This window comes from Chlorocebus sabaeus, chromosome 9 (genome assembly GCF_047675955.1).
Source record: "Chlorocebus sabaeus isolate Y175 chromosome 9, mChlSab1.0.hap1, whole genome shotgun sequence".
NCBI classification, from domain to species: domain Eukaryota; kingdom Metazoa; phylum Chordata; class Mammalia; order Primates; family Cercopithecidae; genus Chlorocebus; species Chlorocebus sabaeus.
This window is the reverse complement of record NC_132912.1, coordinates 7,273,851-7,301,386: the sequence shown is the minus strand read 5'-3', so window position 1 is coordinate 7,301,386 and position 27,536 is coordinate 7,273,851. Positions and strand designations below refer to the sequence as shown.

At 46.7% G+C, this 27,536-nt stretch overlaps 1 protein-coding gene across 2 annotated transcripts in view; it reads left to right on the top strand.

Moving 5' to 3' along the window:
• The window catches only part of SFMBT2 (Scm like with four mbt domains 2), a 253,380-nt gene extending 226,056 nt beyond the window's left edge, over window positions 1-27,324 (top strand). For both annotated transcript variants that reach the window (XM_037983322.2, XM_037983323.2), the window contains 5 exons: window positions 9,801-9,976; window positions 13,272-13,438; window positions 13,774-14,037; window positions 14,845-14,973; window positions 22,027-27,324. In XM_037983322.2, coding sequence (XP_037839250.2) covers window positions 9,801-9,976; window positions 13,272-13,438; window positions 13,774-14,037; window positions 14,845-14,973; window positions 22,027-22,167 — 877 coding nt within the window. In that variant the 3' untranslated portion in view covers window positions 22,168-27,324. The remainder of the gene's footprint in view (window positions 1-9,800; window positions 9,977-13,271; window positions 13,439-13,773; window positions 14,038-14,844; window positions 14,974-22,026) is intronic.
• The last annotated feature ends 212 nt before the right edge of the window (window positions 27,325-27,536 follow it).

Here is a 27,536-nt window from a genome sequence, read left to right as displayed (position 1 = left end):
TTGTCTCTGGGTGATTTTTCTTCTATTTATCCAACAACCAGACCTTTTGTAGAAATTATTGCAATATTTGAACTTGTGAGGAGTCTATTACCCTCAACAGGTATGGAAAAGCAAAAATTTGCTAGCTTTTGGGCCAGGGAAAAAAAATGGCTTCTCATGTAGTTCATTTCTGTTCTGGAAGAGAACATTTCTTTCTTGCCAATGAATTTAAATATGCTCAATTCACCTACATTATTTTCTTTTTTTTTTTTTTTTTTTTTTTGAGACGGAGTCTTGCTCTGTCACCCAGGCTGGAGTGCAGTGGCCAGATCTCGGCTCACTGCAAGCTCCGCCTCCCGGGTTCACGCCATTCTCCTGCCTCAGCCTCCCGAGTAGCTGGGACTACAGGCACCCGCCACCTCGCCCGGCTAGTTTTTTTTTTTTTGTAATTTTTAGTAGAGACGGGGTTTCACCGTGTTAGCCAGGATGGTCTCGATCTCCTGACCTCGTGATCCGCCCGTCTCCGCCTCCCAAAGTGCTGGGATTACAGGCTTGAGCCACCGCGCCCGGCCTCACCTACATTATTTTCAATTACAGGAGAAGGAATTTAGGCTGTATCTTAGGGGGATAAGGGGGAAGAAAAGCCTACCTCTCTGCATCTAGAGACATTTAAATACATTTTTCAACATGTTACAGAATCTCTTGAGGGAAAATGAAAAGACTGTCTTAACTCTTCTTTGAATGGCGTTTGTGATCATCTTTATAAAAGCCAGGCAGAAGCTTAATAATTTTTCCAGTCCTTTGTTATAGTTATTCAGAATGTTTAAAGACGAAATATCCTGGTAGGATTTCATGTGAGTTACAGCTCACTGTCACTTATCAGAGGCAAGGAGATAAAGTCAAATCTTCGCTGTTAGGTGCATTGTGCTCAGCTCTGTGGAAATGTTGTGGTTTCTTTTTTTAATAAGCAGCAGTTAATTTGGTGTGTGTTTTTACTTATTTGGCTTTAATTTTTGTCCTTTTACACAAGCCTGTGTCTTATCAACTGTCACAGGTAACATCTGGCTATAAAGTGATTTATGTAAAAAAAGGATTCCCAAACTGAGAGACTTGACCGAAAAAGGTTTTGTTTGTTCATTCATTAATTTTGGTTACCTGGCCCAAGCGTATGTAGTTTGCTGTCCTGAAAATGTATGAGCTGAACTTCATGGTTCATAATGCAATGATTGGTCACATTAAGCAAAGCGATGAACCCGTTTATTCAAAGGGAAGACAGCGTTTCTGTGTGTGTGTGTACCTGAATTCGTCAGATCGCGGCATGGCGTGTCTGATTCGAACAGGCCAGCTTAGGACATTCTGAAGGAGCAGTGGTCCCCCTGGGATAAACATACACACCCCCGGTATTGCAGAGTTCCCATTATTTAAAGGCAAGAAGGAAGAAAGACATTTCTGAGGAGTTTGGGTGTCCTAAGACTGAAAACCAGTGACCCATTCTCCCGACCCTGGCATCCAGTGACCAAGAATGAGACCAATGAAGTGAAAGCTTTGATCTGAAGGAAGTGAGAACCGTACCTCACTATTGCTGACAAGAACAGAGGCTTTCCACAGCCTGCAAAGCCTCCCTGTTTCTGCAGGGTTCTCAGAGTCACCGTTTCCTTTCTCTTTTGATTCTTCCTTCAGCATTCGAGGGTGTGAGTTCAGCTTGAAGAACCAGAACCTCGTCCCCAGCTCCCACACCCCTATCACTGCCCGACAAGATTTGGTTAAAAGTTCTCACAAGGGTGATTTTGAGGGCGAATGATGGAACTTAGACCATAGCGACATTCCGCTTGGGCTCAGCTGGTGGTTATAAACTGATGGTTACACCAGTGTTGGCTTCTTCACTCTGTTTTTGTTTTTGACTGAAAATCCATTTTGATTTTTCTCCACTTTCAACTTTCAACTGCCATATTAGTCCATTTTCATGCCACTGGGTAATTTATAAGGAAAAAAGGGTTAAATGGACTCACAGTTCCACGTGGCTGGGGAGGCCCCATAATCACGGCAGAAGGTGAAAGGCACATCTCACGTGATGGCAGACAAGAGAAGAGAATGAGAATCAGGCAAAAGGGCCTTCCCCTTATAAAACCACCAGATCTCGTGAGACTTACTCACTACCACGGGAAACGTGTGGGGGAAACTGCCCCATACTGCCTCCCACCGGGTCCCTCCCACAACACGTGAGAATTATGGGAGGTACAATTCAAGATGAGATTTGGGTGGGGACACAGCCAAACCGTATCGGCTACTGAAGGAGAGGAGATGATTTTTTCGGCTTTCTTACCATGCCATCTTCCTCTGTCTTTCTCCACCCCTGCCACGTGCACTTGGACGTGGAAAGAAATCCCTGCTTTGGCTGATGGGGAGGAAGTGGAAGGCCACACACACTTGATATTGATATTGGTGAGGAAAGACTTTGCCTCCGCTCTCTTAGGTTCTGGGAGCCTGAAAATTAAACTGACCAAAGACAGGCGAGTGAGGGGAGAAACAGCCCGCTTACGTGTGTAACGCTCATACTGAGGCAGTGCTCAGTGCTGAATAACTCAGAGGAGGGGTCCGTCGTTTGGGGATTCTGCATCCAGCTCAGTACGGGAAAGGCAGCTGGGAGCAAAGGCTTTTGTCGGAAGAACAAGTAGATTGCTTTGGGAAAGACAAATTGGATTTGAGGAACACAAATGGGAAATGAGAAAGTTTGTGCTAATGTTTGTTTATGCAGGTGTGAGTGGTCTTTCTTCTTCATGGCCAGGCCGGGAAACGTCCCCAGAAGAGGGGATTTATGGCAACTTTACTCTTAAGTCTCTCTCCCGGGAGGAGAAGCTGTCCTCTAAGAGGGAATTTACGGCAGTCTCCATTTCTCTAACGTTTCTGCTTTAGAGCAGATAATGGGAGCTCCGAGAAGGCTTCTTGCTGTGTCTGTCGAATCTCAAATATCTTGAGCTTAAAATGATCTTCTCTGGACTCTGAGGTTCTCAGTGTCCTGCGTTGACAACCAGCAAGAGCCTCTCCCGTGTTTCCCACTGTTGATCTGTGACTTCCTTTATTGTCTCAAAGTGTGCTTCCGAGAGCCCCAGCCCCTCCTGATGTGCTCAGCTTGTAAAGACGAGATTGCGTTCTTCCCTCCAGGTTTCTCTGCAACCTGAGTGATGCACAGGTGCTGGGACGGCGAGGTCTATCTGAGGATGAAGATGAAGGCTCTCCTTCCTGGACCTCTCCCTTACAACTTTCTCCTCCCTCACCGTTTTTGTCTTTGCTATTCCTTAGTTCCAACTCGATGATCTTTTGCTCGTTGCTTTTATTTTCCTTCTTTCTGAGATTATTTATATTGCCAGGGAGTTTTCTTTTGTGTGCGAGCTCGGCTGTCTCGTAATATTTTCCTCTTACTTTTTCTTCTTGGTACTTGAAATACATGCTCCAAAACCTTCGTGTTTGTGAGAGCCTTGCCGGCCCGCGTGTTAAATAACATCCGTGTCTTGCCCTCTGGTCTCACAGTGTCAGCAGAAAGTTGAAAGCATTATCTCATGCTCTTTGGTGGTTCTTTCCACACATCTTCCCTACAAAGTTTTGTCACTGGTATGCTGTTTGTAAGGCTTTCATGGAAGGTAAAAGTACAAAACACACTCTTCTTTTCACTTTTGGTAAAATAAAGAATAGAATGAGGCTGGGCACGGTAGCCCGTGCCTGTAATCTCAACACTTTGGGAGGCCAAGGCAGGAGGATCACCTGAGGTCAGGAGTTCGAGACCATCTTGGCCAACACGATGAAACACCCTCTTTACTAAAAATACAAAAATTAGCCAGGCATGGTGGTGGGTGTCTGTAGTCCCAGCTACTCTAGAGGCTGGGGCAGGAGAATCACTTGAACTTGGCAGACGGAGATTGCAGTGGGCCAAGATTGTGCCACTGCACTCCAGCCTGGGTGAGAGCCTGTCTCCAAAAAAAAAAAAAAAAAAAAAAAAGGAGAGAAAGAATAGGTCATCCCCGTACCCAGCCATCCCCAGGTCTGTCACGTGGAGCTCAAACCCCTGTCTGCTGTGCCTGGGAAGATCGTGTAAGGATCAAGTGATGAAATGCTCTAAGATCCTTGAGAAAATGTCAGTGGCTCCATTCCATAAATGCACATTTACTGTTAATTCCCAGCCAGTTGGTAAACTCTTAGAACTATCTTTTGCCTCTCCTTACTTATAGGCCTGTATCTTCGTATGTTCAGCATGCCTTTGAAAGAGTTGTTCCAACAATTACCCTAATTTGCAGGGCAACTCCAAAACAAGCCTGTTTATTGGTTCAGGTTGGAGTTGGAATTCACAATCAATTTATCCTTCATATATTGATAGCAACTGGATGTGTCCATGTTACTCAACCAGTAGTGCTCAGAAATACTCATGTGGTGGAAAGTCTGTTGTAGAATCAGCTTAGTATAGTTTGAGTCATTATATGACTACATGCCTTTATATTATTTCTAAGCATTTTTGAAGCAATCTCAAACTTACAGAAGTATTGGAAGTACAGAATAAAGGTACTATTCTTTCTCCTGATTGATTTGGGATAAGTTGGAAGCCTAAGCCTCATCACTCCCAAACACATGTTGAATATCCTTTATTCAAAATACTGGGGACCGGAAGTGTTTTGGATTCCATCTTTTTTCAGCTTTTGGAATACTTGCAGTATACTTATATTATGTTGACACTCAAAAGTTTCAGAATTTGGAAAATTTTGAATTTCAGATTTTCAGATTAGGGATGTACCTGTATTTTTTTTTTCTTTCTTCTGAAAGGAGTCTTGCTCTGTTGCCAGACTGGAGTACAATGATGCAATTTCGTCTCATTGCAACATCCGCCTCCTAGGTTCAAGTGATTCTCCTCCCTCAGTCTCCTGACTAGCTGGGACTACAGGCGTGTGCCACCACGCCCAGCTAATTTTTGTATTTTTAGTAGAGATGGGGTTTCACCATGTTGGCCAGGATGGTCTCGATCTCTTGACTCCTTGATCCACCCATAAGTAGGCTTTCCTAAGGAGAAAAGCTTGGGCCTGTTGTGTTCACCCTTTTCTTCGCATTCATGGTGGAACGTAGGTTCCAGTTCCAGTCCAGCATGCCGGGGTTCATCCTAGACTTTTCCTTCCCTATATTTGCAACTCCGGCTCTGACAGTGGAGACCTGGCCTGTGCTCTCCAACTTTGGCGTATTTGTTCATTTCATCAGGCCTCAGCATCACTCCAGTATCCTCACGCACCTTGCTGCTGTCCCCATATGCGACGACCTCCTCCCTGCGTCCCTCCCCAACTTCCATGCCTTTCCCTGGTGGGTTTCTCCAAGATGGGTTTCATCAAGGAGGGCCCTTGGGACCAATGCCTTTGGAAGGGAGGGGAAGGCAGTGGGATTGTGTAGACAGAGATCATCCCACAGTGAGGCCAGGCAGGCACCCGCAGCACCTCTGGGGTTAAAGGCTCTTCATGGCTGTCTGGAGTGGGGCTCCAGTGACCTTTTTACCTCCTCCACAGTCAGTCCCTGGTTGGGGCCCTCCCGGGTAGGGCAGGGCCAAGGCAGCTTTTTACAAAACCCTAAAGGGGGCTGGGCACAGTGGCTCAAAACTGTAATCCCAGCACTTTGAGAGACTGAGGCAGGAAGATCACTTGAGGTCAGGAGTTCAAGATCAGCCTGGCCAACTTGGCAAAACCACATCTCTACTAAAAATTTAAAAAAAAAGAAAAAACCTGACCACTGTAGGCATGATGGCGGGCGCCTGTAGTCCCAGTGACTCAGGAGGTTAAGGCAGGAGAATCACTGAAACCGGGGAGGCGGAGGTTGAGTGAGCTGAACTGTTGCAGCACTGCACTCCGGCCTGGACAACAAAGCGAGACCCTGTCTCATCAAAAAAAGAAACAAACAAACAAATAACATAAAAGGGCCACAACTGAAGGCTCCCTCCCAGCAGCTGGGGCAGCAAGCTCCCCAGTGAAGGGGTCCAGGCAGCATGTCATCCGCCACCTCCCCAGCCTGTGCCCCATCCTTACTCAGTGCCCTCTACCCCCCACTGCCATGGCTTCTAAACAGAATTGTTCAGGAAGGGCAGGGAAGAGAAAAGGAGCCCGCTATTTTCAAACAATGCTGTCATTTAAATCTTCATACCTTCAGATGGGCTTTTCCCTATTGTGAAAGGTTTTACTGAAACACTTGCTTCCACGAAGTCGTCCCAAACTAGGAAGAAAAAATGAAGCCACGCTGGTTCTGTTTCCCCCAGATAACCGCCCCCTTCATCCATCCCTCCAGTGTGGCACCACGTGTGTGTGCCTTGTCACATGGAGGTTTGATGAGCATCTCATCTTTGAGCCTTTTTCTGCAGTTTGTCATCTGACTTGGCTTGCACATTTCTTCCTGCATTCTTATGTCTCATTATTTTATTTTTTTAGGGACTCTAAGAATCTTGATAGTGAGCTCCTTCCAACAAAGCTGTAGGACCACCAAAGTCATAGTGGAGAAAACTGCAAGGGAAAATGTAGCCGTGAAGCATTTTTATTCTACATATCCCATTTTCACTCTCCATTTCCCACAACACGAGGAACATACAGTGTTCCCAGTTGTGCTGTTTTTTTAATTTTCATTTTTATTTTTTGAAAATGCAACAAAAGCAATAAGCAAGAACCACCCCAATGTGGGTCCTGGAGTCGCTCTTCAAAGGCACGGAGAGGGGAGTCTCTACACATAGGGTCAATGGAGGGCCTAGGAAAACCAACAGCTGTTCGGGGCTGTAGGATTTCAAGCATGATCTTATCTACAGAAGATTACTTTTTAGTTCTCACTACATGGAAAGTCAAGCTGGACCCGTTAGAGAAATTGAAGAAAAAGAAACACCCAGGGGCTGGGATGTGAAAGACCCTGAATAAATACGAAGTATATTTAGTAGAATATGCAGATATAAAGTGCAAGTTGGAATTTAACTCTTAATTTTTTTGCCGTTGATACTTTAAAAAAAAAGATTTATTAGTGGAAAAGTATTTTTCCAGTCTTTAGAAAGACATTCCTAAAAAGCTTAAATTTCACATTTGAGTAGCTTGGTGATATGTGAATGAAATAAAAACCTATGATCTGTTGCCAGCTGAGAAACTGACCATTACTTTGTACCCATGATAGTTTTAAAAATGTGCCAAAAGGTGATTAAAAGCTACCTTCAAGTGCTTGTGTTTTCAGCCAGGCATTATTTATATCGTATTCCCGTAAATATTTGGGTGAAGGCTGTAGTGCCTAATTTTAAAACAAGAACCCATCCAATCTGCTTTTTGTAGCTCTGGTTGCCAATTTTATGTTGGTGAATTCATTACCTGTGGTTTTTCTTGGGGCAGGAGAAAGTCTTTTTCTTAAAAGTGATGAACAACAAGTGACAATATCTAGGTTCCAGAAGCGTGTCTCACTCTAAATTCTTTGTTGTGTGGGTGGGTGTGGGAGGGATGTGAGGAGCTTAATTTTTATTCTTCAGTAAATAGTTATGTTTAAGGAAAGCAGTATTGCGCTTGATATTTATATATGATGGCAAGAAAGTGCCATCTCTTTCAGCAATGTTTGTTGAAGTTTTTGGATTCCCATATATAAAATCAGTTCCTTGTGGATAACTATAAAAGGCGTTCGGATTTTCAGATCTCTCGTTTTCCTAGTGCGTTGAAAAGGTTTTTGGGAAAACTTCCATACCCCTTAGTCTCGATTAGTCTTTCCACTAAGAGCAGAGAAAAGTGCTTAAGGGGACCTCAGAGAATCCTTAGAAAATGTGAACCGAGAAGGAAAGATACAAGCAGGGAGCATCCGTGGTCAGGAGAAGCTGCTGTGTGGGTGGTGGGGAGGTGCAGATAGGCAGTCCGGGGGTCCCCGTTCTTGTCGCTCCCCACTGGAGGAATGAGCCTTGTCTCAGTCAGCCCAGGCTGTGCAGCAAAGAGCCACAGGCCCCATGGCGTTTACAATGATGTTTATTCTCTCCGTGCTCTGGAGAGCTAAAGTCCAAGATGAAGGTGCCAGGGTTGGCTTCTCCTCAAGCTTCTCTTTTTGGCTTGTGGATGGCCACCTTCTCCCTCTGCCCTCACATGGTCTAGTCTCTGTACATGTGCACCCCTGGTGACTCTTCTTCTCCTTCTCCTTCTCCTCCTCCTTTTTTTTAAAGAGACGGGGCCCTACTGTGTCACCCAGGCTGGAGTACAGTGGTATAATCATAGCTTATTGCAGCCTTGACTTCCTGTGCTCAAGGAATCCTCCTGCCTCAGCCTTCTCAGCCTCCCCAGTAATGCCCCACCATGCCCAGGTGGTTTTTAAATTTTTTGTAGAGATGGGGGTCTCATTACGCTGCGCAGTCTGCTCTTAAACCCCTGGGCTCCAGCAGTCCTGCCTCGGCCTCCCAAAGTGCTGATATTACAAGGGGGAACCTCCACACCCAGCCTTTTCATCTTATAAGGCCACCACTCCTAGTGGATTAGGCCCCCACCCTTATAACCTCATTTGATTTAATCACCTCATTGAAAGCCCCATCTTCAATTACAGTCCTATCGGGGGTTATAGCTTCAACATATGAATTTGGGAGGGACATGGTTCGATCCATAATAAGAATGAAGGTCTCCTACGTGAGGCCCCTCAGTTAGATTTACCACTTTTGCGGGGGAGATTTAACTAAAGAAATCCCTCTTATTTTTCCTAATACACAAATAGACTATAGCTTTCCAAAGACCTCAGTCTAGTAAGAAATAGAGATGGGTACGAAGGACTTTTGATTCCGGCGCGCATTCTTGGTGCAGTAATCCACTATCTATCACTCAATCAAGATTTGAGTCTGTGGGGATTTGCAGTGAAGGTGTGCTTGTTCAGAAAGGATTCGATTTACTGCTTTGGAGAAAGCAACTGAAGCCATGGAGGGGGTTGCTGAGGGGACTGGAGAGCAGGTGGAAGCAAGTTTTAGTTCCTGGAGCAATCTCACCATGCCAACCTAGAGGAGAGGAGTGGCCAGTTACCCTCATGGGCAGAGTATGGCAAGCGGCATGACCATTTCACGTTGCTTCCTTTCCACTTGAGAGTACAGCAGCCTTTTCCTTTAACTGTCACTCATCCACCGGAGAGCCGTCACAGTTCTGTTTATACTGAAATCACTGGCTGCCAGTGTCTGCAAGGCTGGGGGTCTTCACTCGGTTTCCAGGTCCCACACATACAGTCACTCTGCATTTTTAGTGGTTTTTTTTTCTTTTTTTCTTTTTTTGTGTTTCTCTCCATTTAAATGTGACCTCGCTTACCTATCACCATTCTGCACAGATGCCATTTATGAATAATGGAAATCGTCCCCATTTCAACAATATACACAATCTTGACAAAGATATCCTTTCAGTGTTCCGAATTTGCATGGTTTTCAAGGCAGAATCATGATCCCATATGCACTCACATTTTTCAAAAATGAAATAACAACAGGAAAATACCTGTTAGATTTCACTAACCTCATTTCGAGAGCCATGCCCGTTAGGTGGTTACCCTGCACCACTCATCTTTGGTATGAAGTTGTATAGAGCAAAATGAGGGTGTGCTAAATGGGGGGGTCTTTATGGAGGTGGATTCTAGTTTAGCACTGTTGTGACACATTTGTAGCACACTAGTGAGCATTTCTTGTAAATATCTCTCTGAGAAATAACAGAAACAGCCTGGAAAACTGTGCACCATATGCTTTGTCATTAGAAAATGAAGTTGCTACCTTTGAAATACGTGGTACAGAATAGGACTGAATCATAATCTGGTCTTACCATCGCTTTGTCCCCCACCTTGTTTTCTAGATACAGAGGCAAAACGTACAGGGCTGTGGTCAAAATCGTACGGACATCTGACCAAGTTGCAAATTTCTGCCGCCGAGTCTGTGCGAAGCTAGAGTGCTGTCCAAATTTGTTTAGTCCTGTGCTGGTATCTGAAAACTGCCCAGAGAACTGCTCCGTTCATACCAAAACCAAATACAGTAAGTACAAATAATGAAAAAAAAGAAATGCGTGGGCCCAGAGGCCTAAACTACGCTATAAGGTATTTGGTTTTTGTTTCATTTGCTTGTTTCTTTTTGAACCTTTTGACTAGTCTTCCATAGGAATTGCTATGGAAGGATTTTTAAAGATTTGCTGTAGCAGATACATGTGTTTTTAGCCTGACATACGGAGGGGATGGGATGATTTAAAACTGGATGAATTTTCATTGGTAGGCCTTGGAAAAGAAGAGAAGAAACTGTGTGTACTGTCATGAGTTTCAGTGGATTGATTGATTCTACAGCTCAGTGGATGCCAGGAGAGCACAGTAAAATTGACCACAGTAACAGTAACAGTAACCCAGTCCTTACTCTGGGATAGTGTAACGTTGCTTTCATTGCCCTTTCTGATAGGGGGCCACATCCGCATCCTAATCGGCTTCTCATGTTTAGACGCCTTCCTCAACACCCCCACCCAGGAGAGCCATGGAGGACTCAGAAGCCACCATCACTTTCTTTTCTGCCAGCTGGCTTTGCCTCTCTCCCAGGACACAGGATGCAGGACTTAGAGCTGTCCCCACTTTCCTACCTCCAGCTCTTGCCTCTCCCATCCCCAGTCCCATTCGAGGATCTTTGGCCTTGGGCATCCGCTTCCCCTGAGCCCTGCCCTTCTTCCCTTCTGATGACTTCTCCATCCGTGGTAGCCTCTCCCAGACACCTCCACCTCCTGTGCCTGCGCCCTGATCTCTCCCTCTGACCCACGGTTCTCAGTTTCCTGCATCTCCCCTCAGTTCTCTCTAATGCAAGGGGGAGTGACCTGGAAGTTGACTCTGCCAGCCGTGTTCCAGCCAACTGGGATGTGACAAGGGCCTGGCCGTGTGGCCAGTGCTCTGTGAGCCACAGTCACTTGTGATGTTGGTCAACATGGGTTCTGGAACCAGGAATCTGAGTGTACTTGAAACGCTATTCAGAGTGTGACTTTCCTTGTATTTTATTACCTCTCAGTGTGTTTCTACACACACACACAACACACACACACACACACAATCTCCTTGCCACTCTGCCTTCTCATGGAGGTCAGCTGTGCCCTCACTGATCACACAGAGCCCCCGTCATTCTGTGCACAGAGTGTCTCAGGTAGGGCCCGCAGGTGTGTCGGCCCAGCACATCACCTGGTTCCGGAAGAGCTTGTTGCTCCATCACAGCACCTTTTTCCAGGGGAGGGATTCACTGGGGAACAGCAGCTCCTGAGTAAGAAAGGCCTGGCCGAGGGCTCGGCTTTGCCATGTATGGTGAATGCTTACCTGCCAGGTGGGCTTCTGTGTTCTTCCAGGACACTGGGCAGGCAGGGAAGGAGCAGGGTCCCACACCTCGCATTCAGCACTGCCAAAATGAACTCAGAGGTGTCTCTGGATCTCATGTGACAAAACTCCTAACTCCCAAGATCCTTTGGGTTAATTTATAATGGATGTTACTACGGGCTGAACTGAGGCTCCAGTAGGAGGAGGCCAGAACAATATTTTGGTGGAGTCGAGCACTGGAAAAGCAAGGGTCATCCAGTCTCATTCTAAGGCTCCAAACACATACTGACCTTTGGCTGCATTCCCTAAAACCAATTCTCATCCCCAGCCTCTGGCTTCTGAGAAGCCAGCCTGCCCTAGCCCTGTCATGCATGCTTGGGGTTTGGGTGGGGACAGAGGCTTGCTCATTTGCCCCTGTACCTGGAGATGGCCACAAAGCAGTGCTCGTCCACAGCAGTTCATTCCTTCTCACTGAGGAACACGGTCCCTGTAGAACTGGACACGGGACCTCGTTCCAAGCTCTCCTGCCATCTGCTGCTTTTGAGAGGTGGATGAGAACAGGCCAGGGCTCCCGGAGCAGGTGTGCCTCCTGGGAGTTACAGGGCTGCTACTGTGAGGTTTCCCGACAGTTTTTCCAAATGCCGTGCTGTGATCAAATGCAGGGGATGGGGGGACATAGAGGGCCTTAGGCCTGAAGGAAACCTATGCTTGTTAGTCCTGATGGTCTCATTTTGTAAGTAAGGAAATTGGGGTGCAGAAAGGATAGGTGACTTACCTGGAGGACGAAGCCTGCGGCCCAGCACTGTGAGAATGCACTGAAATCATGCTCCCTGCAGAGGGGCCCCTGCACACCAGGGGTTGTGCGTTTGCCATTTTCCTTTGGCCCACCCCATTCGTGGATAAAGGGTCCTTGGCTGCATTCAGTTATTTTGTGGCTCCTGGGCGTCCCATAGTGGGACGGTTGAACCTTTGGTTAATGAGCAGGCGTCTGGGTCGTAATTGAATGCCGGATCCTTAGTGGTGGTTTTCATTAGTTGATGTTACATTTTGTTTATAAAAAACATTAATCACTACTAAAGTTCAATAAATAATTTTTGAATTGAGATAGACACCTGTGTCTCTGCCGTAGAATTCAGAAGTAATGTGAGTCCCACCAAATGAGAAGGGAATAAAGTACACAATGATGTAATAGAGAAGGAACTCTGAAAAGAGGAAAGGTGCTTGGTGAATTTGGCCCATGTGTTCAGGATCACGACTTGTCTTGGTCAGACGAAGAGCTGGGGGAGCCCCTCATGCCAGGACCATGCCAGCAGATGTTCACCTGGTGCTTGCTGACTGACCAGTTGCTCAAGATTCAGACTTGGGAGCAGGTGTCAGAGCACTCCGATGGATGTCATTGCCACCACTGTATGCAATGTGTGGGGTCCAGACAGGGATAGACTCCTGTGGGAACTGTGGACATCTTTGTCTCTTTCACCTTTTGCAGAAGTCAGCTCTGGCTACTACAACAACATACCACAGACCTGGGGCTTTCACTGCACACACTTACCTCCTACAATCCAGGAGGCTGGAAGTCCAAATTCATGGTGTCGGCAGCTTTGGTTTCTGAGATCCTTCCTGGGCCTGCAGGCAGCCACCTGCTCCCCGTGTCCTCATGGGGCCTCTCCTCTGGGTCTTGGGTCCTTGGTATCTCTCCTAGACACCAAGCCCCACTCTTAGGACCTCATTAATGTCAGTGACATCCAGATACACTCACTTTGGGGGTTTGGGCTTCCACATTGGGGAGGGGCCAAGTTCAGCCCGAACACCTTCCAGACCTGAAGCTTTGGAGCAGCAGAAGACCCTCCTTCTGTGGGTCTGTTTTCTCGGAATGACTTTGTAAGGCACAAATGAGTTATCAGATGAAAGAATCGTCTCCCTCCTTCCTCTCTCCTCTCCCTCTGTTCATGTCTGTGTGTGTTTATGCCTTCAAAAGTTTCTCATCTTCCTTCCTACAGCCTATTACTATGGAAAGAGAAAGAAGATCTCCAAGCCCCCCATCGGGGAAAGCAACCCCGACGGCGGACACCCCAAACCCGCCAGGCGGAGGAAGCGACGGAAATCCATTTTCGTGCAGAAGAAACGGAGGTCTTCTGCCGTGGACCTCACCGCGGGCTCGGGGGAGGTATGTTCCGCCCGGGGCGCCTGCCCGCCCGTGGCTGTCATCTGGCCCTGGCTGGCGAGTATGGCTGCTTCACAGCAGAGGTGGCCCTGGAGATTACAGCAGGATGGTCGGAAACACCGAAGAAGAACGCCCTCCTCCTTACCTGCTGAAAACAAATGTAGCGTGTCCAGCTGCTTTGGCTGGGAAGAGGCCTCGTAGGGCCCGCGGGTGGGACCATTGGCTCCATTTCAGAGACTGCCTGGGACAGGGCTTGCTAAGTGGTCTGCACTGGGCCCAGGCCACGGCTACCGGCCCCCATGCCACCAGCCCCTTAAATGCCTTTTCCTTTGGCCCAGGAAAGTGAAGAGGAGGATGCCGAAGCCATGGACGATGACACCGCCAGTGAGGAGACAGGCTCCGAGCTCCGGGATGACCAGACGGACACCTCGTCGGCGGAGGTGCCCTCGGCCCGGCCCCGGAGGGCCGTCACCCTGCGGAGTGGCTCAGAGCCCGCACGCCGGCCGCCCGCAGAGAGGACACGAAGGGGCCGCAGGGCGCCAGCCGTCTCCTCAGCAGAAGAAGGGGAGAAGTGCCCGCCGGCCAAGCCCGAGGGGACAGAGGTGATTCCTGGGCGTGGGGGCAGAGGGCTTCCCGCTGGGTCTGAAGAAGCACACCTGTTACACCGCAGGGCCACGACGTGGGGAAACCCGTTTAAAATACCTCCAACAGCAGCAGCTGTTCTAGCTCGTTCCCAAGTCAGGAGCAAAGGCTGGCACTTCACCTCTGGGCGGAGGGGCCTTTCAGCATTGGAATGGAGTGCCCAGGGTGGAGACAGTGCCTCTTTCCTGGATGGCTTTAGTGCCACCTGGGTGCTTGTCAGGAGGTGGGCACAGTTCTTGGGTTCCTTTGAACTCTGGGTTTCCAGAAATTCCTTCCCTGCATGTCCTGTGACTGCCCCGTGTCACAGGACACCTCTGTGATGTTTGACAATATTTAATCAGTGTTTCGGGTCTCCCCTAGCCCCATGGGGTGGTGTGAGATCAGCAGAAAGGGCCACTGGTGCCATCATTACAGAAACATTAGGGGACACTCTCTCGTGTCTGCTTGGACGTGCCCCTTGTATTTCTCGTCTTTTCTCTAATCAGAGATGCTTCGTTCATAAGCAGACCCAAGGTTTCCTGAACTAGGGAGGCCAGAGCGACTGTCTGTGCCTGCCTTCTTCCCTCTGAAGGCACATGAGTCATTGCAGGGGCATCACCACTGAGCTAAGAACTTTCCCAGGGACTGAGAGGGTGTGCGGCTTTTTCAGGTGCCCAGTGAGGGAGCAAAGGGAGGCAGTGGCTTCCGGCTAGGAACGGCTGAAGCCTGGAGAGGACCCAGCCGGCTGACTGTGCCACAGCTGAGCTCCTCCTACCCTTTCTCTGCAGGACACGAAACAAGAGGAGGAGGAGAGGCTGGTTCTAGAGAGCAACCCGTTGGAGTGGACGGTCACCGACGTGGTGAGGTTCATTAAGCTGACAGACTGTGCCCCCTTGGCCAAGATATTTCAGGAGCAGGTACGGTGGCTTGTCGCATGTCGATTGTTTGATGTGCTGAGACTCTGGATCTGATATGAACCTCCCGTCCCAGCCGGCTTCCTCCTGACACCTGCACGGGGGTTCCTCAGCACTGCTCAGCAGGTGTGCGAGACCCAGCTCCCTCCAATGCCCCTGCTGAGAGCTACCTGGCAGGGAAAAGAGAGAGCGAGCCTCATTCCTGCTCCTCACTGGCCCCACCAGTGCCACGGTGGGGGTGGAGGGGTGACTCTCCCGGCTCTGGTGACACCACCCAGCAGGGGCAGGAGCTGCCTGTTGCTGTCAGGTGCAGGGTGTGGGTCCACGCTCGCCCTGCCATCTCCCTCCTCCTCCACTCCACCACCCTGCAGTGGGGGCTCTTTACCACCAGGCCGGGGTAAGAGTCCCAGTTCCCTGCCTGGCCCTTTCAGATGCCACCTTGGTGGTAGGATGAGGTGCTCAGTTGCCACCTGGCCAGGCCTGGCCAACCCTCCCTGTGATGTTCAGCTGTCAAAGAGGTGTTGCTGTCTCACAGTTTTTTGTCTTGCTGGGCCACCCCTTGGCCAGGCCTTTGTCTACAGACAGCCGGCTTTGGTTGAGCCTCCTGTCAGTGCCTTTTGGCAAATCTGGGTTGCAGTTTCTTCAGCCCCAAGTCTCAGGTGCATGAAGCTCACACACAAACAGCAACCAAAACAACCAGAGAGCTCAGCACCATGCTGTCAGCTGGGGGCCCAGGCCCCTAGCCGGTCTGCCCTCCTCTCTCCACCTTCCAGAGTCTTCTGTTTGTGGATTTCTATATAATGCCAGTGGATCTTACTTAGGCCTACTGGGAGAAGGAGGGAACAGTGTATCTACCTGGCCTGCCCAAAGTGGAAGCCCGCTGGCCGGTGTGTCGTACTGACTGCTGCTTTCGTCATTGTTTTCTTACCTCCCTCACATCTTTCTACATGAAATGTTTTTAAGATGATGGTATGGTGATAGACAAATGCAATAACGGTCGATAGAATTTCTATTTTAAAGGAGTCTGTAGCCCAGCAGATGAAATGAGTATAGGTAACTAAAACATAAGATATATGATGCTGTGTCCTAAAGAAGAAGAGAGGGTTTTTATTTACATTGTCCCTTAAATTAATATGGAAACAAGTTGCCACGGAAACAGGATGCACACACACCACCTTGCATCTTGCCTCACTGGCCTTGCAGAAAATTCCAAGAAAATTCCAGGCTCTTGCTCTGCTCTGTGCTTACTTTGTTGAAGTTTCTTGCGTTGTCCTGGTATAAATATCTGTGTTCAAAGACCTCATGTTAAAAAAGAAAGTACTATTTTTCATATGAGTTTAAAGATAGGTTTATTCAGTCTCTTTTTAGATCATAAAAACCAGTAGTCTAGAAAGAGGATATTTCAAACATTAAATCTGGGAACATAAAAGGTCTGTGACTTCCCGTGCACCCAGGAAATTTCCCAGCTTTTCTCCCAAGTTCATGCAGCAATGAACCGAAAAAAGCAAATTACAATGGTCTCCAGTGCCACCCAAGAGAGTAGTTATTGTCATTCAAAGTTCTTCCCCCTGTGTCCCAAGAAGTCCAAGAGATGAATTACTTCATCCTACTGATGACTACTAGAACCTTCTGCAGACATCTGCTAAGATCATGCTGAAAGAATGATTAGGCTGGGCATGGTGGCTCATGCCTGTAATCCCAACACTTTGGGAGGCCAAGATAGGCGGATCACTTGAGGTCAGGAGTTCGAGACCAGCCTGGCCAACGTGGTGAAACCCCGTCTCTACTTAAATAAATAAATAAATAAATAAATACAAAAACTAGCTGGGCATGCTGTTGGGCGCCTGTAATTCCAGCTACTTGGGAGACTGAGGCAGGAGAATTGCTTGAACCTGGGAGGCAGAGATTGCAGTGAGCCGAGATCGTGTCACTGCACTCCATCATGGGCAATAGAGTGACTCCATCTCAAAAGTAAGCAAAAATAAATAAATAAAAAAGACGAATGATTGAAGGCAGAAAGAGTTGCCTCCTGACCTTCTGACATTGGCCACCCTTCCTGTCTGGACAACTCTGAAAAGCAACCAGGGAGAGGCCTCCTTAGACCTAAAGAACCTGGGTGATGAGCTTGTCCCTTCAAATAACACACAAACAGGAAAGAAAGACAGTTGTAAGAAATGCAAGGGCTTAGGTGATCGGGGGCTTATTGATAAGCCATATCTCCGTCTTGAAAACAAAAAAGAAAGCAATAGATTGAAATCCTGTGCAAAGTGTTGCCCAGTGCCGCACTTTGCCTGTCTAGTATTTATTGACAGTGGTGCTGCAGCGAGAAAAGCGTTGTATCCAAATCCATGACAAGCGCTGATCCCGCAGGTTTGGTTGCGCTGATGCGTATCTGTCGGTCCCCGTGTGCGTTCAGCATACACCGATTCGGTCCCTGCAAGGCGCCTTCTGATAGCGAGGTGCAGCATTCTGTATGACTCTAATGTTTTGGTTTTATTTTTAGGCTCAAATGCTTAGTTTTCACAATAAAAAAAAAAAAGTTTAGTTAGGCCTGAATGAAGAGCAGATGTCTCATTTCTAGATTCCAGGTTAGGTATGAGGGCTTAGACCTTGAAACGTCACTAGCTCCTGTGTCTGTCTACACTGTGTACAAGTTCTCAGTAATAAGCAAGAAAGTGAAACAAAGCTGGTTTGGGGAAAAGCCTAAAGTATTGAATCTTCCTTTCTGGTATTCCTAAGCCCAGTTGAGAACACCAGAGAAAAGTTTCATGCCTTCCCTAAGCTAAGCCTTCTAGGAAATGGAACACTGCCAACACTGTCTCCCTTGTAGAATCAAGTTGCTCTCCAAGTTGCTGTTTTTTTTGGTTTTTTTTTTTTTTTTTTTTTTGAGATGGAGTTTTACTCTTGTCGCCCAGGCTGGAGTGCAGTGGCGCAATCTCAGCTCACTGCAACCTCCGCCTCCTGGGTTCAAGCGATTTTCCTGCCTCAGCCTCCTGAATAGCTGAAATTACAGGCACCCGCCACCATGCCTGGCTAATTTTTGTATTTTTAGTAGAGGCAGAGTTTTGTCCTGTTGCTCTTCTAATATCAGTAAAAGCCTTGCCCTTCATCCCTACTTGTTTCTCTTACGAGAGGGAAAAATAGACTTTCATTATTGTCATCTCATTCCTGTGTAATTTCACATTTCACACTAGGCAAGTTCACCTGTTGGAATAAAGAGTCATTGCCCACTGGGCTGTCTGAAGTACATGGGCACTTGAGTCTCTTTCTGTCCCATCAGACCTTTAATGACTAACTTTTACTAATTTGTTCATCGTCATTTAGCCCAGATACTCCAGCTCTGATTTGATGAGGCCTCCAGTAGGTCACTGCAGGCATTGTCTGAGATTTTAAATGAGCTAGAAGGAACCCAGAGACTTTATTCACTGGCATGTGAATGAGATCCCTGTGCACAGCATGGTCATCGCTATGTGTACGCGTGCTCTGAACGTTGTAAATGCAGAGATTATTAGAATCACCAGGAGCATTTGCAAAAATTATAAACTCCCCATTACCAGCATCTGTGCCTTTTATTTCTGAAATGTTATGGCAACTGCTTACAAATCTATACTCCATAATTTAATGCTGCAAACCTGTACATTACACAGTAAAAATCCACTCATCTATAACTAAAGAACACACAAAACTCTAAATAAAATTTTATCTATTCATTCAGCTTCCATCAGTCAGAGACAGTGCAATAAGCAGACGGCTCAAGTGATCAATTGGCATTAATGAAAAAATTTCAGGATAGTTTATAGGCTTAGTCCAGATTAAGCTGTCCTTTCTCTACTTCTCTAGACCTGAACACCTCCATTAGGAACTACCCAATCCTCGCCTGAATGCTCTATCAAAATCAATTTAATTTTGCCCTGCACTAAGCATGTCGTATATCTCATCATATTTCATTTCTTTACAATTAGTCCATTTATGAGAATTCTTTGTTTAACATTAAAAGTGATCTGCCAGCAGCTCTCAGTTATATAGGAACATGTTTACAAAAAATTAAACCACCTGTGAAGTATGCTGTTATCTAAATAACCCTTGAAAGAAAAAAGAGTCTTCCAGATAAAGTGGATTTCTGGGCTCGTCATGATTTTACCTTTGGTGTCTCCCCAATTTCCTGGAATTCTACATTCCAGGGAACTAGCTGTGTTCGTTCTTTCAGTTCCTCTTGGCCTTAATAATTCTTATTGGTCCCTGAAGTCTCAGTTTGAAGCCCTTTCAACACCCCTGTAAGACTGGCTTGGTTGCCTGTCCTGTTTGAGACCTTAGCTCTGCATCCATATGTTAATATCCCTGTATCCTAATAGTCTGTTGACTTGTCTTCCATCCTTCAGATTCATGGGGTGCCCAGAGAGGGAACCTTTCCTTTGTTCACTATGACATTCCCCAGAGGCCAGCCAAGTGCCTGGCACTTAGTAGATGCTCAATAAATATTGACAAGGAAATAAATGAGTGTGTGCAACTGCACTTCAATGTGATACATGCATTGGCCACCTTCGCTGAAATTTTCTGTAGAGAAAGAGTTACATGAATATTTTAGTGCTGATATTCAGTGGTGATTGAATCACCATCATGCCCAAGTACAGATGTTAAAGACTGAGCTACAGTTTTCCCTTCAAAGTTTAATGTCTGAAAACTACCGTTCTCATTCCAACACTGTCTCTAATTTGCTGTGTGATTGTAGTTAGATTGGCTAGCTTTTCTGGGCATTAATTTTCACCAGGAAAGTAAACTTCCTGGGAAAGTAAAGTAAGTTCTATTTCTATTCTATCCTGTTCTGTGGATGTCATTGAACGTAATGGTTGAGCCACCTGTCCACAGTTTAATGACATCCACAGAATAGAACATCAGCCCTCTGCCTACTTAAAATGTGTTTTTATGAGGCCCATGGTACCTAGAAGACTTTGAGTCCCTACGCCTGTGTCCTCTTGGTCTGTTTTGATGTCCTGTATGTGGATTTGACCCTGAAAGTGGAACTGGCCTGCAGGCCCCAGGCCAGAGGTCCCCTTGGTTTCTTCGCGACCTAGAGCCAAACACTATTTCACAGTACTCCCAAATGCCCCCAGCTGCAATCAGCCTTTTCTGTAGCATCTGAAAAGAAAGTAAAATAACATGTATGAGCACTATAGAGAAAGGGAAAAATGATATAAACATAGCATGAAAATATAGTGACAGTTTTCTATAGTTTATCTCCTGCTTTCAGTATGTATACAAGACAGATCTGTTTACTTTGTGGTTTGATGAAGTCACCTTTGAGTCTTGGTTGAGCGTGGCTTCACATTGCTTACATCACAGCTAGTGCTCATCTGTAATTTAAAAATAAAAAATGACACTCACATTGATACTTTTAAAGTTAATGTTTCATTTTTATTGCTGCAGTACTTATTAGGGAATATTGTTGCTTTTGAATCTGATCTGATCAGAAGATAAATTATTCCTGCTCTTAACATTAGTCTTTTGAATCTGATCAGATGATGAATTATGCTTGCTTAGAAGATTAGTCTGCTCAAGGCTACCATTTATACACACTTTGACTTTTTGCTTTAGATATTTTCAAGACAGCTAAATAAACCATTAGTTTAAGAAAATAAGCTCCCTGTGCGAAAGTCACCGACAGGTGTTGTTGGAGACGTATGATCTTACGCTTTTGCTTGTTTATTAATGTCCGTGTGGCTTATGGCAGCCCTGGGTGTAATTCTTCTGCAAGTGGCAGAAATTCCAGTTTGTGGAGCTCACTTAATGCACTCATGGTACCCCTGATCTTCATCATTGCCCAGGGCCTGCAATCTCTTAGAGCTTCAGTGACTCCCTCTGGACTATTGAGCTCGTCGTGGTAAACAGGAAGGAGGACTGCGGTTAAACTCAGAAGTCCAGTCAAATGACATCTATGTGAATGAACCAGATTACTATATGAAGCAAGCTGCTGAAGAGACAGAGATGTCCAGTGGAAGGGTCTTAGAGCTTTGGAGTGGGTCTCTGGATGCTCCTTCCTGTAGCAAATTCAACTGAACATTCATTGAATGAGTGTCTTCCTGCCCTGTGTGTAGGTAGAGAAAGGCTGAGCAGGACACAGTGGGGCAACAGATCTGTGTACAAGCAACACCTCACTCTGGGCTGTGTGTGTGTGTGTGGGTGTGTGTGTGTGCGTGCGTGTGTGTGTGTGTGTGTTTTCCTTTATGGAAAACTGTGCTGTCATTGGCATATCTGTCTTGAGCATCTTCTCACCCATCCTGATGGTGAAATGCCAGACCTTGGCAGGGAGGTGAGGGAGCCTTGTCTTTTGGTAGAGATTCCTTTGCTTAGTGCTCAGATGAAGTCTCAGCATAGCTCAGGGAGGACCTGGCCTTGCCTGGGGTGGAGGGTGAGTTGCCCTCCCAGCAAGGGGCAATAAGCTTGGGAAGCAATTCCTGCAGCAACCCTCCTGTTCCAGCTCTTTCTACCCAACACAGTAGGTATGTGAATTTCAGAGGAGCCAGAATGCCCTTAGCCAAAAGCTCTTGTATTTGTATTGTTGGTTTTGTGTTGTTGTTGTTGTTTAGAGGGGCTCCTGCTATGTTGCCCAGGCTGGAGGGCAGTGGTGTGATCACAGCTCACTGCAACCTCAAACTCCTGGGCTCAGGTGATCCTCCCCCTTCGGCCTCTGAGTAGTTGGCATCACAGGTTTGCACCACCCTGCCCAGCTAATTTTTTAATTTTTTGTAGAGACCATATCTCACTGGATTACCCAGGCTTGTCTCAAACTCCTGGTCTCAAGCGATCCTCCAGCCTCAGCCTCCCAAAGTGCGGGAATTATAGGTGTGAGCCACTGTGCCTAGCTGCAAAAAGATTTTAGTAACACAAGGATTAGACAGTCATCCAGCCGGGTTGGTATCTCTACCAACAATCCCCTGAATTGAATGAAACAAGAGCATCCTCTTGCCAGGTTTGGCCCCGGGATGGAGCCTGCTGTGATGCATCTGCGTACCCGGGTGCACACTGCCGCGTCTCTAACCTGTCTTTCTTTTTCTGCAGGACATTGACGGCCAAGCACTCCTGCTTCTGACCCTTCCGACGGTGCAGGAGTGCATGGAGCTGAAGCTGGGGCCCGCCATCAAGTTATGCCACCAGATCGAGAGAGTCAAAGTGGCTTTCTACGCCCAGTACGCCAACTGAGTCTCCCCTCGGGAGGTGGCCCGTGACGTGGGATGCAGTGTTGGTAAAGGTTTCCAGGACTGAAACTTTGATTTTCTGGGATGTGTTAAATGGTACAGACACTAAGTATCACCAGAAAACCAGAAGCCCAGGATCTCCTGCCTCTGCTGGCGTGTGAGCTGTTTCTGTGTTTGCAAAGCACAGCGAAGCACAGCAGCAGTCGCTTCTGGGGAGTGCCAGTTAAAGTCACGTGTCAGACCCTGCTGGACGTGGGCCAGCTTCTTGGTTCACCCACATTTTGCCTTTCTCCCGCCCCAAACCGGGCAGCTCCCTTGAAGCAGGGTTTCCTAAAGTGAGGCCTGCATTCTTTGTAAAAGAAGAATGTCGCCAAGGAAGAAACCTCACCCCGTGCCGTCGTGTTTCCTGTAATCACACGGGCACGTTTATACATGCAGTTTCCTGTGGATAGGCGTGTGACCCTGGTTGAGTGGCACCTGCAGTTTCATCTTGGTGGCAGCTCCTTTCTGCAATGCAGCTGGCAGCGATGTCCTTATAAAAAGATATGCTAAAGCTCTGTCCTCTGTTCGAGGTGCCTTTTAGGAATACGGGGAGTGAAAGAAGGCCGGCAGGCATCTCTGTGCAACTGGATGGTTGGTTGGTTGATTTTGTGTTTTTTGAGACAGAGTCTCGCTCTGCCACCCAGGCTGGAATGCAGTGGTGCGATCTCAGCTCACTGCAACCTCTGTCTCTTGGGTTCAAGTGATTCTCCTGCCTCAGCCTCCCAAGTAGCTGGGATTACAGGCGCCCACCACCATGCCCAGCTAATTTTTGTATTTTTGGTAGAGACGGGGTTTCACCATGTTGGTCAGGCTCGTCTTGAATTCCCGACCTCAAGTGATCTGCCCGCCTCAGCCTCCCAATATGCTGGGATTGCAAGTGTGAGCCACCACGCCCTGGCCCAACTGGATGGTTTTTGATTGAAGTCTAGAACATCTGTAGAGACACGCTCTACCCAGTCTTTTCTAGACCTCAACTATCTCCAGTGTTGTAGTTTAATTGTAGCTGGATCAGGGAGTGAGTCTTTTAGGCAAATGTTGGATTATGTGTCAAAGAAAAAGCTTAGTTTCAGAGAGCAGGAAGGGAAAGAGATGTGGGGGAAGCGTTTCATGAACCAGCTACATCCCCTTAGAAGGATCACTGCAGCAGGTCACTGAGCAGGGGTCCCTCTGAGGGTCCCTTCTGTCTCGTTCTGCCCCAGCTGGCCGCATATGCACCAGGGACAGTGCAGCATGAGCCCTGAATCTGGAGGCAGCCACTTGGCACCCTGGTTTTGCTGAGAACTAACTCTGAGATCTTGGGTGACTTCTCATCACTCTGGACCTCGGTTCCTGTGAAGCGACAGGTGTGGACACTGAGGGCGCAGTGGTGAGCACACAGTCTCTCCCGCTGGCGTTCATCCCGCTCATGCTGGAAAGAAAGATCCAGATCGGCCAAAAATGAGAAAAAAAGAAAAAGAAGGGTCTGGTCCCAGTTCTGGCCCTGCCATTCCTGCAGCTCTTTCTGGCTTTGAGTTTGCTTGTGGAATTTCTTGGGCAGTTGTGTTAAATCCGCCAGGTCACATACAAACAAAGCTGTGGCTGCAAGAGTTGGCTGGCCTCTTGGACCAGAATCCATCTCCATATCCTCATGAGCGACTCCGTATCTCCACTCAGACCCAGTGGACTACAGTGTTCCTCTGTGGTGGCTGCCAATATGCCTTTTTAAACTTATGCAAGGAAACCAAACCCTGCCACAGTTCCTGAGCAGACACTGGAAGCAGAGGCTTCACACCCTTCCTGCTTTTTCACAACTACCTTGAGCTTGTCCCTTGGACTAGAGTCTCCACAGTTCCAGTAAAATTCTGCAGTGGGCGGACGAGCTGCTTGCATTTCTGTGACATTTCCAGATATGATTCTCGGTGGAATTTTGGAAACTGTGATTGCTCAAGCTCACCCTTCTTAACACTCTGTAATGGTTACAGAGGAGAATGGAAAACACATATTTATGGATGAGGCGTTTTGGTCTCCCCTGCAGTCGCTTTCTAGAATCAAGTTTTAGAGTTTGGCTGATGCATCTGCCTGGGGACCTCAGATGGGAGGAGTGTGTCACTTGTGCCCCGACGGAAATGTCTCTGGGATCCGCGGCTGGCTTGCCCTGGGCATCTCTCCTTTAAGCTCCAGTTTTGACCTTTCCGCGGTTTTCCACCCCTGCCTTCTCAGCCACGTGCTTTTGGCCTTAAACGCTCAGTCTCGTGGAGTGAAACTCTGTCAAACGATTGGAAAGGGCATCCATTTCCAGATCTTTGGCATTTTCCCCGCGCTGACTCCTTGATGATCCTTCACTGTGGCCTTTTCAAGCTGAGCTGTTTCTGTTGTATTTGAGACGAGGATGAGGGAATGTGGTGGCCGCAACAGAACAAGGACTTGCAGCACGAATGTCACTTCTGTCGCCCTTTTCAGTGGTGGCACGGAGGAGGAGGTGCTGCGTTGGAGGGAGGAGATCCTCCAGGAGCTCTCTGGAGCCCACCCAGGGAGCTGGAGTATGTGGCCCGCCAGGAGCCCAGGAAGGATACGGCCACTGTCACAGGGGAAAGTGTTTGCTTCCCATGAAGCCAAGTGCCCAGGACTGTCCATATCCTTTACCCTGACAGTTTAACTTCGGTGTTTCTCTGTGCAGTCGCGGTCACCATGGGTGAGCACTCTGTGTGTGCGTGCCAGGGAGGAGATGGCTGTGACCACTGCACAAGAGGGCACGGCCTGGCGTCACCATGAAAGTTGTCTCTATGCCATCTCTCCGGTCCTTGAGGAGAGCCCAGAAAGATTTTAGGACCAAGGAGGTGCTTTTCCTCCAGCTGTTGCCAGTGTCCTGAGCTTGGATTCTCTGGAGATTTCCGTCGTGGTGGGTGGACTTCACATCAGCAGCAATTACAGAATTGTCATGTGTTTTCATTGCTCTGTAGGATTCACCTCTCACCAGCGTCTGTCTTAAAGATAGGGCCAATTTCATGGAGCATTTTTCTGTGTGTGTCCTTGTTACTTTTGGCAGAAAAAGTGGATTTGACATGTGTGCCCCGATGCCACCATAGCCCCTAGGCCAACAGTGTCATGGTCTAAACACCAAGAAGTGATGCCCTGCACTCCTTCGCTTGATGGTACCATTTCTTCTCCATCTCTCTCTGATGATCCTTTGGGACCAAAGTCCTCTCCTTAGTGCGCCCACGTCCTGTGGGCATCACGCCACTTGGAACTTCCTGGAACTGGCCCGGCGGACTCTGCAGTCTGCGCCATTTGAAAACCCTGAGAAAGAGACGTCACCTCAACTTGAACCACGACAGCCCATTGCTCAGTCTCACCCTAAACTCACAGAGCTTGTTTCAGCTCCTCACTTCTTGACTGCATTTGTACTATGTAGAAAAAATATCCTGTCTACAAAAACACAAACCTAACAACCTAGAAAAAGAACAGGGTACTACTGGCATTACGGAACTTCTTTGCCTTTCAAAACAAAAGCAAAAGACAGTGAACTTCACCACAGAGCTTCATCGTGTGGGGGACTCATCCATCACTTTCAACATTAGAGTCATTTGATCCAAGTTTGGGTCAAACACAGTATTTGAGCTGCACGGCTCCTGGGTTCTCCTACCTTATTTGATCAGATTCAAAAGATTATTTCCTGTGTTTGTTTTGGTTTGTTCCTCAGTACGTTAAAATGATCCATGCCTTGAACACTGCCCCTGTGACCTTTACTGCCCTCTCTAGGAGGTTGATTTTGTTCAGCCCTTTGAAGATGGGTGTCGAATTTATCTCACAGAATTTTGAGTGTTGTATTCGGCAAGTTCTGAGATTTGCCCTCTATCTTATGCCAAACACCCCTTTCTAAGAGCTGTCCCTGCTTAGTTTTAGAAGCACTAGGGGTTTTCATACTTATTTTATAGAACACCCATTTATATTTATTTCTGTATATAGAACTAAAAAAAAATAGTAGTGTTAAATAACAGACTGTTGTTGTGGTTTGAGCATCTTTGCTGCTTTTGGATTAAGATGGTGAATCAAGGCTCCACTTCCTCTCTCTTCTGTCTTTAGAAAGCTGTGATCACGTGTGCAATTATTTGAAAGGAAACATAGTCAATTAAGAAACCTGTAGTTTAAGGAAGAAATTGTTAGCGAGATATCCATACTGCCCATATCTCGTTGGTGCAATAATTAAATAGCAAAGGAAATCTGTATTGGCAACTGTTATAATTCAGTAATTCTTTTGTTTATTACCCTTTTCTGTTTAAGAGTCTTTTGGAAATTAGTCCCTTTCACGTGGTTGAATTCTTAAGTTGACCAGTTCTTATAGCTCTTATCACTAGAATGGTTTGCAGATACCCCAAACATACTATGATAAAATCAAATTGTGCTACTTTTGACCCATGTAATTTACCTGAAAGTTGTAATTGCTGACATAGAGTACTGCCTTGAATTTTGGTTGAAAACCTCTCTAGTTTCAATGATAAATAACAACTCAAACGATTCCATATTGTTTGAGGAAGGGGCTGTAATTCTTCTGTATGGTCATCACCAAGTAATGGGAAGTTGGCCTGGTGAGTATGACGGTCGTGCTGCCTAACCAAGGCAGAGCAGTGCTTTTTGTGTGGCTGAAGAGATGTGCTGACGAAAAAAGGAAACTTCTAGGACAATCGTTGGCTAAAAATCACCTTAGGATGAAAAATTTGAGGCAAATTTTTTTAAATGACAGAAAAAATAATCATCTCACTTGCTCGAAACAGGAGCCAGCATGATCTCTGGAAACATCAACTATCCCTCGTCGTGAATGTTGAAAGCCCTTTCACTCTTTTGCATTCTAGTTTGAATAGTTTGTATTGAAATTGGATTCCTATCTTGTGTATGTTTTTGGTGCATAAAAGGGAAAAATTGGCGTCGTTACTTTTGAAATTTGCAGGACGAGGGGCATGCTTTTGGTTTGCTGTAAGATTGTATTCTGTATATATGTTTTCATGTAAATAAATGAAAATCTATATCAGAGTTATATTTTAATTTTTATTCTAAATGAAAAAAAAACCCTTTTTACTTGAAAAATAATTGTAAGCCACATTGTTAAGAAAGCAAAAATAAATTCTATGGTGGTGTTTCGGTCTTTGTGTTGAAGGTTATTCAATATTATCTTTAGCGTCTGCATTAGTTATTTTGGTCGGAATTTTTTGTTTTGTTTTTGCCACGCACTAAAGCCTTATTTCTAGGTTGTTAACGACCACGACTCTCAAAGTCCTGTGTGACCTCTCAGAGTCACCTCCTAGCTCCAGAATGGAACTTTCTGGTCAAGGGACTTGTGTTTATTCTTTTTAGTTG